Raw genomic sequence first — 10,787 nt, 5'->3', positions numbered from 1 at the left:
CAATCCCGGCGATCCCTGCAATCCCTGGCGATCCCTGCAATTCCTGGCCATCCCTGCAATCCCGGCTATCCCAGCGCCCCGGCGCGGCCGCAGCCGCTGGCGGGCACATCGCCGGCTTTGGAGAAGAGAAGGCTCAAGGGAAACCTTATCGCCCTCTACAACTCCCTGACAGGAGGTTGGAGTCAGGTGGGAGTTGGTCTCTTCTCGCAGGCAACCAGCAGTAGGACAAGAGGGCACAGACTCAAGCTCTGCCAGGGGAGGTTTAGGTTGGATATTAGGATGAGATTTTTTACAGAGAGAGTAGTCAGGCAGTGGAATGGGCTGTTCAGGGAGGTGGTGGATTCACCATCCCTGGAGGTTTTTAAGGTGAGACTGGATGTGGCACTTAGTGCCATCCATGGTCTAGTAATGAGAGTAGGGTTGGACTCGATGATCCCCGAGGTCTCTTCCAACCCGCTGATTCTATGATTCTATTCTGTGACTTTCCTCCACGCTTCAGGTCGATCCTCCAGCCGAGCACCAAGTGACAGCCCCGCAAAGCCAGTGGAAATACACAAACCCTGCTCATTGTGAGATTTCACCGGGCAAACTGGGGATGAAAAGAAATTAATGCATTCTGAGCACATCAAAATCGTGGCATTCTAGAATCTAGTTCCCAGCACCCTGCCAGGAGGTAGGGACACCTGCCACCAGCGCACGTTGCTCAGAGCCCCATCCAGCCTGGCTCTGAGCACCTCCAGGGATGGGGCAGCCACAGCTGCTCTGGGCAACCTGATCTGGTGCTTCACCACCCTCATCCTGTCAACTCTTTCCAAAGGTAACAGAAGGTATTTGAAACTGGTAGCTAGCCTTCAGTTTCTAAAAATGTTTGCTGAATAGTTTGTATTTTAAACCATTTGCACTGCTCATTAGACCAGAGCTGTAGAATCACTTACCATAGTATTTCAATAGTTGTACTCTTCATGCAGCCCAAAAGGCACAAAGTACTCATCCCACAGGTGACAGGCTATAGCATTTAAAAGGGAGACGAAAAATTGTGACTGAGATTTTTTAAAAATGCTGTGCCTGTAAAAACAGGACATAGTTAGCTATCCTACCTGAAGCACCTCATTTGCCAGATTTACTGACCTGTGGAGTGAGGCAGTCCCTCTGCAGTGACCTAACCTGCTTCTTTTCTCTGCTACAAACACACAAAATCATGGAAGTTTACAAAAAAAGGATTATTCTGAAAGTAACTAGATTTTCCTTTGCCCTAAAGCCAGCTTCATGCAAAATATCCGGGGCATTTGACCCAGCACCAAATCAAACATCTGTATTTTCCCTGGGTCAAGCATTACTGTGACTGAGCATTTTAACAGTCCTGAACCAAAAACCTTTCTCCAAGTACCACTGCAGTACACATGCTTTACATTGCAGCAACAACCTTTTGTTCTCCCTGAGACAAAACTTACTAGTGACCATAATCTTCCTATTACTTTAAGAAAGTTCTTACAGCCATTTCCCTCAAAGCAAGGCTCATGGATAGCCACTTATTCCATTTCACACGTAATCACAGTTTGTTTTCTCTTAATGCTGCTTCTGTATACGACAAAGAACAGTAAGACTCAAGAATTAAATACTTTCAAGAAATTGTATTCCTTTGTCTTGCTTGAGCAGAAATAAAACTACAAGAACATTTTAAAAACATGAAAAGGATGCATACAAAAATGATGTATGTGGACTTTTGACTTCTGGGACCAGGTTGGTCAAAAATGGTGAGGGAATACGTCATTCCCTACAGCCAAGAGAAGCAGCAAGAACTACTCGGTCAACTGTTTAACTGTTTAATGGTATTTCTTAGCCCTTTGTCAGTCTGTCTCTGAGTTAACTCAAAACACAGCTCTATTTTAGGACACAGCATACACACACACAAAACCCCATCAACCCAACCAAAAGCTCCAATCTCTTTACCTGTGTTTCTAAAATATGGTATTGCTGGAATTCTCCTTTATCGGTAGGTGCAGCATTTGTCAGCATAACCTGGAACTCAGGCTGCATCCTTTCACCCTTGAAATGTTCTAAAGCTTGTGAATAAAAGAGGAACCATCTGTAACAAGTTTCTGAATGCATAAATTCCTTTATTGAAAATATTGTGATAGCACTGCATTACATATATTCAATATTCATAGTTTCAAGGGTCACAGAATTTTGATTGAACAACACTGTTTTGAATATAGACCACAGCATTTAGATATGCTTTGACAAGGATAACATAATGGAGTAAGTTGTAGGTAGCAATAGTGAAATGTATGTAAAATGTTGAACTTGGTTGGTTTGGTTTCATTTATTGTGGGGGTTTTTTTGCTGCCTTTTTTGTTTTACTATTAACTGGTCTGCCACCATTTGAAAGGGCAAACAGTGTTAGATATTCTGGGTATCTTCAAGGCATTATGCTGTTAGCAACTTTGAAAACACTTTAAAGCATTACCAATAAGAACTTTATTTATGGCTGCAGTAGATCACAGAGAAGGGAGGTGTGAAAAGCTCACGTGCAGCGTGTTACAGGCTTACTGTGTATAGCATTGATGTTTTAGACTGTGAAATTTCTGTGCAGGGTTAAGATTTAGAAATGCTTTTGAAAGAAAACCATTCGGCTTCTTTTTTATTTTTTTTTTTAAATTCAATCTATTCAAAAAGGGAAGAGCAGTAACTAAACTGAGTTGTATTACTCAGGTAAAAATAGTCCAGAATTAGACTCTACTGTTTCAATGCACACTACTGCTTCTAAAACCTGCTTTTCTCAGGACAATGACACATTCAAAGTCTAAGGGCAGGGCACCATCCTAATGTTAAGTCTGGACTATGTAAACAAACCCACAGCTTAATGGCAAAGCAGAGATCCTTAGCAAACAGTGAAGGTTTGCCAGTCCTGTCACACTCTCCTTGTTTACCAAGATTTTCATTCGGTAATACAGAGTCATTTCAGCTTTGGCAGGGGGAGCAGTATCTGATAATTTCATTAACAACCGACAAGAATATTTACTTGCCTGTCAAATCCTAAACCAGCCTGTGGCTTCAATCCTTTTTTGGGGGGGCAGGGAAAGAAAATCACATATTTAACTACTAAGAAAGCAAGTTTTACATTAATGTGGCCTGTTAGGAAGAGAACATTCTTCTCTAAATCTCAATTGTATTTTTTTATTAACAAATCTGTCAGCTTGTAGCAAAATGCTCATAAAAGCACAGTGAGTGGCTTACTCTGAATTGTTTGGTGGTCATACAGAAACAAATTCTCTCTTAGAAATGTCCTTCATAAACAGCTGAGTAATCCCAAGGCAGATGCTCAGTGCCTGCCATCCCAATTCGTGGACTGCACAGAGCTGATACAGTCTATACACCAGGTGGCACTTTGCCCAGTGTCTCCATACACTGCCAAAATACTAATCTATTAACAGGGGTGTGACAGCAGAGTTAATAAGTACTGTCCACGTTCTCCCTCATCCCAGGAAAAGAAAATGAAACAGAATTATGCACTCAAGTGTTTCTGCCAAAAAAAAACCCCCTCTAATCAGGGCATAATGAAAAACAAATCTCATTTACAAAATAAAAGTATAAAAATTAACTTCAGAAACCAAATAAATTGATTCAGAATAAATGCCAATGCATAAGAAACCTACCTCAATAGTAATTATCTATCAAAATGAGATTTGAAACATTAAAAGAAAAACACTCATAGCTAATGCATTTACAAAAAAAAAATCTGCTATACAATAACAATAAATAATTTTTTAAAAAAACATGTTCCCTTAAGTGCTGTGTACCCCTATTTCTGATTCTTTTCCATGGCAAACAATATGCTGTAGATTTTGGTAAAGTAACTTTTTATTTTTGGTCAGCATTTGTATGTTGAACATAAATACACATGGAATGTAGTAGATTTCCCACAGTCTTTTTCACAGTTACATAAAAAGTTTTCAACTTGTACACCATGAATGTTTTCATACGCATCATATCTTCGATGGAGGAGTGTTGGAGGAGGAAGTAAAAAACCTTTCAGAATGATCTCTTACTGTTCTGTCTCTTACTGCCTCTCAATACCAGTTCTTGTATTCTTGGGTTGGTTGGTTTTTTTGCGTAGTCATGCTCTGGTACAAACTTGAGGCAAAAGCGTGTATCATTGTGAGGCAGCCTGCACCTTCTAGTTAGCTTTGAAGTGCCTACTGGATCCAGTCCTTAAGGCAGTCAGCATTTCACTCAAATGTCCATACTTCTACATCTTGTATTATGAAATCTTCTTTCTTAGTTAAGATGTCATTATTGAAGGTGCTGCAGCAGTTGCTTCGCCCATGATACAAATCTGCATCTAACCATAAGCCAAACCGGCCACTGAAAAGGAAATACACAACAAATTTTGGGTTATTTGTAACAGCAAAAGTACTGAATTCTGAGGACCTCTCAGACCAAATGTGAAGAGCTCAGTCCTGTCAAAGCACTCGCCAAGAAGCTTGCAGAGTGGTGCCCTTGCTCTTGCTTGCAGCAGTGAGCAGAGCACAGGACCCAGTGTGCACCCGCAGCCCCCCGTGCCATTTGGCTGTGTGAACTGCCAGCTGCAGCTGACACCAGGGCATGGACACTGGTGTCCCTTCCCTGGCTGTCTGGATGTGGACACAGTTCCTGGATAGGAGGAGAGTTTATGCACTCCCGATGCAAACCATGCCTGGATGTTCCGTGGGGCAGTTACTCATACAGCCTTAGCCCTTGACTTCACACCTTCCAAACTCAAGACCTGATTACACACTTTGTGTCCTTCCTCTGTGCATCAACAGAATAATGACAACCTAATAAGGACTGCATGAGAATCCCTAGAAGCTGATGGCAAAACTTCCCTTTGAGATTATCTTCCAGTGGCAAACCTCTTCAGCAATGAGACATGTATCAACCCAAAACATCTGGCTTTTTTTTTTTCTAGCTAAAAGAGCCCCAGTCCACAAAACAACCCTGCAACAAACCCTACTTGCCCTAACATCAGTCTTTAAGCAAATGAACTTTCTCTGGGTCTATAGCAGAAATCAGATTGGTGACATATCTGCCCTAAACAGCTTACTAAAAGTAAATTTTACTGGTAAGTTTTTTCTTGCACCTGCTGTTGTCCCTATTCTCATTAACAAAACACAAAAGTTGGTTACATGATTTGAAAATGAAACATTCACTCACCCTCCACCTCCAAGCTCCAGAGAGCTAGTGTCTCCATTGATGAAGTAGGTGTTCTCTCCACTCCACTTGAATATCTAAGGAGGGGGTAAAAAAGACAAATATATGTGGACTGTGAGGATTCTTGTACTCTTAAAACTACTGGGTACCTACTCTTAGCAGCTGTTTTTTTGAGTGGTCATCTTTTATTTTATTTTCTTTCTTGAAAGGGGAAGAGGTAATAGGTAGAAAGTAAAGGATCAATACATATTTAAAACTATGAACAAGGCACCCTAATCCTGTCTTTAAATTCTGCTTGCATCTCTAAATCAACAGGTATTCTTTTAGAATGGAACAATGTGTTCTATAGGGAAAAAATGCATAAGCCATGAGCATTAAGAGTATTTCAGTGGCACTCTTAGCTCTGGTTTGTTGTCACTATGATCCTAAGCACATATGAAATTATACCCTACTCCTGATATCACTGCCTTCCAAGGTGAGTCTTTGACAGTCCACTCCTTACCTCCTCCCTGCTTCCCCCTTCGATCCAAATAAAACCCTCTCCTCACCCTTACAGACTGTCCTCTGTGCACTTGAGGTAATTATAGCCATTTTTGCTTAAGTATTGCATTGCAGCAATGAAGGATTAACTGCATTCATCAGGAGCTGGCACATCTTCCAAACTCAAATATGCTGTCTTCATAAAAATCTCATAAATGCTTCAGAAGTGGAGACCACAAATTTTATTTGAGAAAGTGAACACCCACTTACCTTGAAATGTGGACTGAATGTGTAGAGGAATGTTTCACCAGTGCCATAGTAATGGTCACTAAACCTGAAAGGATGCGTAGCATACGCTCCAAATATCTGTTGAAATAAAATGATTAAACTACTTTTGTGGACAGTACAAAATTCAAGAGAAAAAAGCCCAAACATTTCAAAATACTTTCTAAGAACAACTGAGCTGATTTTCATGTTAGAATAACCAACTAGTAGAACATATCAGATAAGCAAGTACCCCTCCAAATCTTTTGCATCCTGCAAGTTAAAAGCCCAATGACAACAATGACTACAGGAACACTAACTCTAGGTGCTACTGAAGAGCAAGACCTCCACAGAGGCATTGTTTGTGACAGCTTGCTAACTGAGATACCTAAGAAAGATACTTCCAAAGGCCCTATTATGAGGAGCACTCATTGCAAGTCTAGAGCTTTTATTAGCACTTAAGTCCTTTCCTGCTGTACGTATAGTTTCGGCAGTAGAAAATATAATAGAAAATGCCAATGTCTTATTTTGGTATGATGTCACTTCATGGTACGACTAGCACTTCGTAATGATTGCTTTTAATAACTGCCCTTTCAGTCCAGTCCCTGCAGAACAAGCACTCCTTACCTGGTTGTCCATATCCTTGATGACAAGGAGAACTGGACTGTCGAGAGATGCTGATTTACGGTACAGAGTCTTCAAGCTAGTCCCATGCTCCAGAGTGCTGTACGCCAGGCGCCACGGGTATCCCTGCACTCGCGCGGGCAAGCGGCGCGCCAGCTGGGCAATGAACAGGGAAATGGTGACACATTCAGCAGGCTGGGTCACAGGCAGTGCCCCACACTACTCCCTTTCTGCAGGGGCTTCAGAGTCAAAAATGGCTGTCAAGGGAGCAGCTTTACATCTCTGCCACATGAATGTGGCCTCGTACTCTGAGCCAAACTGGCTGCATTCACACCACCTGTGGGGTAAGATTTCAAAACTTGCACCTCCTCTCCAAGCACTGACAGTGTTGCCAAGTCATCAATATGACAACTCAAAAATAAGCTCTGCAGGTGACCTGGTGCTCCAGCACACAGGACTTTGCACAAGGTCCCTCCAACATACTAAGTAATTTCCAGTCTCTTAAAAAGCATTGGCATTGCCTCCAGAAGGCAGAATATCCCACACTTGACAGAGACAGCACCACAACTAACAAGGAAACTTCAGGGTTTTCTAGCCATACCTGCTCTATATGCATGTTCTCCAGGAGAGCACTGTGATGCTTTAAGATAGGCAAAGTATCATCATCTTCTTCTTCATAGTAACTGCAAACGCTTTTCCGTCGTTTGGCTTCTTCTACAGTAATGATCTGAGGCAACAGAACAATTGTTCAACCTAAAGCATAGCTCTTACACCATCAATTCTCTGTTGATGCCAATTAATTTAAAACTTACTCCTCAGCTGTCACATTGTGTGGAGCAAAACCACCATATGGGATGGTTATATCAAGCACAGGAAGCCTTAACCAAATGGGGAAAATCTTAACTGGCAAGGTGTCTTTCTGGCAGCATGACAGTCAAGGTCTTTCTAAAATACATTTTTAGTTGAAAATAATCAAACAGCTCTTTGGAAACTTCTGTTTGCTTAAGATTTTATAACATTGTAATATTTTAAAAAGTGAGTCCACAAATATTTCTAATAGCAGGTTTGAAATGGCACACTTCTAAAATGAAGCACAGGCTTCTTTCCAGTAGCTACAGGTAAGCCACACTAACTTTTCCCATAAAGCTGGACACAAAACGAGAATGCAAGTCCATACACTCAGTGCTTGTCTATAAAAGGACTCAGCAGCCTACAAGGTGCTGAGAGAGACAGAGGACAAACTGAACCCCACGTGGCATGAGGAGCAAACAGGAGCCCAAACGTGGCATGGGGCAGGAGCTCCCAGGCTGGCAGTACCCACGGTGCCCAGAGCTCACCACCTCACCTCTTGGTGGCAGCAGTCCAGGTGTCCTGGCTCCCAACAAGCTGCTGCCAGGGTCCTTGCCCTCCGGTCTGGCAGAGGGCATCACCTGGCAGAGCTGCAAAGCTGCCAACCCTTTGGTGCAGCTTGGGGTGCTTAGTGAGTGAGAGGAGCCTCAGCTCCACACAGCAGTGGGAGGTGAGATGAGGCACACTGCCTGGCAGTGGGGCTTTAGCTGGGGCTCGGTGCCACCATGGCACATAGGATGCAGGAGCAAGAGCTCAGAGATAGGGCTGATGAAAAAGAAAAGGGCAAGCAAGGAGGCCTAACTACAAAATAAACAGGAAACCTTAAACCGTCTTCCTTCCTATGAGCATATCACCACAGAGGTCTTACCCTGGAGCAGGAATCCCGTGATGCAGCTGCAGAGCACACTGTTCTGCTGCCATGCACCTCCATGCCAACAAGGCTTCCAAACAACTTTTTTGTTACACAGGCATAAAATTTTGTACAACCCCTCCACACCTTCACAATCACTGCTTGAACTTGCAGAAGCTGTCAACAGTCAAGACAATTGCCAAGAGGTGCCTGGAGGTCCTACACACACCTGGCCCTAAGGCAAGAAAGCCAAAGCACTAGACTGACTCCAGGTGTGGATTTACCCACACCACAAAGTTTTTCATGATGGCCAGGAATGGTGAGAAGTTTGCAAAGCCCTAATAAAATCAGTCACACCCAGTGGGATGTGGGCAATACATTCCCTGCATGCACTCAAGTCCACCCATGACCACCTGCAGATGCCTGGAGCAGAGATGAGCACTCAGGCAATGGCACTGCAATGCACACAGCAGGGTTAGGAAAAGAGAATAGGGCAGAGCTACTGCTGTTATGTGTCCCTGTGGATCTGAGCAGTTACAGGTATTTCTGCCTGTGATAGAGCAAGAGCTGTAGAACTCCATCCTACCCCTCCAGCCCAGTCCTGGGTCCTCTGAGACCACAGAGAATCCTGTGCTGGAAAACTGGTCAATTTCAGGGAAGGTTTGCACTGCAAAATTAAGATAATGAAACAAAACCCCAAAACACCACAACAAACTATTAAAGGAAAATGGTCTTTCTAGTTTTATCCTTGTTCTTTTTTTACCTCCTGAATGGTTTACCTTCTCTCTTCATCCCCCAGACCATTTTTAATTTTTTTTAATTAACACCTTCTTCATCTTAAATCGAAAATACCCAACCCCCCTTTTGAAGACTCTCTTTTAGAAATAGCCTACCCCCAGGAGTGGGGGAAAACTGTCACAGTAAATCAACCAGCAACAGGTATCTGTAGTAAAATATGACCAAACTCACAGAGGCAACCACAGAAAACCTATTAATACAGTTGTAAAGTGCAAATTGACTCCAAAGACAGAGAAGCCCCTCTCTTCACTGCATAGACACCTACTCAGTCTCTAACTGCAGTGCTAATTTGAAGTTCAGTCAACAACCACAAAAAAGAGGGATCTGCAACATGAGATATTTACAGATCATACAAAAGCAGAAATGGATGAAAAGAATCAACCACTACAGAAACTGGATCTACAAAGTCTTTCAAAGATTTTTATAGGACTGAGAAAGCAAACTACCTGAGGTGGAAATGCCCCATTAAAATTCATCTGAGTATGGAGCACATTTATTACTAGCACAGAAGTGCTGTCATCAGATCCACACTGTCAAACAGGGACACAGTTCAACATACCTCCACGAAAGGTTCAGGTCTGGCACAGTAAAGAATCCGAATATTTGAAGGCATTTGTTTCTGTTTCATCATCTAGCAGTTTATTTTGCAGTATCCACTCCTCTCTCCCTGCTCTAGTGGCAAAAGCTCTCACCCACAAGCATGACAGACAGCTACTGGCCATGGCATGCTGTGATAAAATTGCTTATAAAGTTCTCCACAATTACACTTTCTGTTTCCCCGCAAGGAAGAGTGAAACTTGTGCAATCATCATGCCCAAATTTGGACTTTCAATAGAGATTTCCTGGCAGACCTACTTTACATTTGTAAAGCCTGAATACATTACAAATTAAAGGGACACACCTTGGGAAGAAGAATGAGCTGGAAACTGCTTCTAAATACATATTTACATAAAACAATGAGAGACAAGCTCCCAGTGTGGCCAGATCTCTCCCAGCTCTTGTTCTTTGGATCACTGGCTCTCCTTCAGTTGGTTTTTATGAAAATGGCATGCAAATAACTGAACTGTGAAAACTAGTGCAATGTATGCCTGCACTCAGCTCTGCACAAAACAAGGAAGGCTGGTTTTTTTCCATCTTGAAGTTCACAAAACACCAACCTTAAGAAACTATGAAACTATAAAAATAAATGCTACTTGGGATTAGAGGTTGATACATTTCAAATGACAAGTCCCACTCACAAGCTCCATTTCTGAACAGAACAACATACTCTGAAGATAAAAATGCACAAAAAACCCAACCAAAAAGAAGAGGGCAGTAGAATTAAAAAAACCAAACACGTTTAAGACAAATAATCAGATCATTTTTAAATCACCATCAAGATTATTTCCCACTTTTGGATTTATCTAGGGGTTTTTTTTCATTTAGCCCAAATCCTTAGTACAGCAATTGCTTCAGCATTCAAAAATATCATTAAAAATGTGTGCAAGCTTATTTCCCTGAGTAACTAAGCTTTGTATGCATTAAAAAAACCAAACACGTTTAAGACAAATAATCAGATCATTTTTAAATCACCATCAAGATTATTTCCCACTTTTGGATTTATCTAGGGGTTTTTTTTCATTTAGCCCAAATCCTTAGTACAGCAATTGCTTCAGCATTCAAAAATATCATTAAAAATGTGTGCAAGCTTATTTCCCTGAGTAACTAAGCTTTGTATGCAAACAGACAGATA

The 10,787-nt window shown here is 42.0% G+C and overlaps 1 protein-coding gene across 1 annotated transcript in view; it reads right to left on the bottom strand.

The window, feature by feature from the left end:
- Positions 1–3,530: 3,530 nt before the first annotated feature.
- The window catches only part of LOC103798010 (nuclear receptor coactivator 7-like), a 42,040-nt gene continuing 34,783 nt past the window's right edge, over positions 3,531–10,787 (bottom strand). The window contains 5 exon segments of the mRNA XM_009070251.1: positions 3,531–4,365; positions 5,194–5,267; positions 5,941–6,036; positions 6,562–6,714; positions 7,160–7,285. Coding sequence (XP_009068499.1) covers positions 4,230–4,365; positions 5,194–5,267; positions 5,941–6,036; positions 6,562–6,714; positions 7,160–7,285 — 585 coding nt within the window. The 3' untranslated portion in view covers positions 3,531–4,229.

Source organism: Acanthisitta chloris, unplaced genomic scaffold (assembly GCF_000695815.1).
Source record: "Acanthisitta chloris isolate BGI_N310 unplaced genomic scaffold, ASM69581v1 scaffold26772, whole genome shotgun sequence".
In the NCBI taxonomy this organism is placed as follows: Eukaryota; Metazoa; Chordata; class Aves; order Passeriformes; family Acanthisittidae; genus Acanthisitta; species Acanthisitta chloris.
Note: the sequence above shows the minus strand (reverse complement) of the source record. Positions and strands in the feature narration are given on the sequence as shown.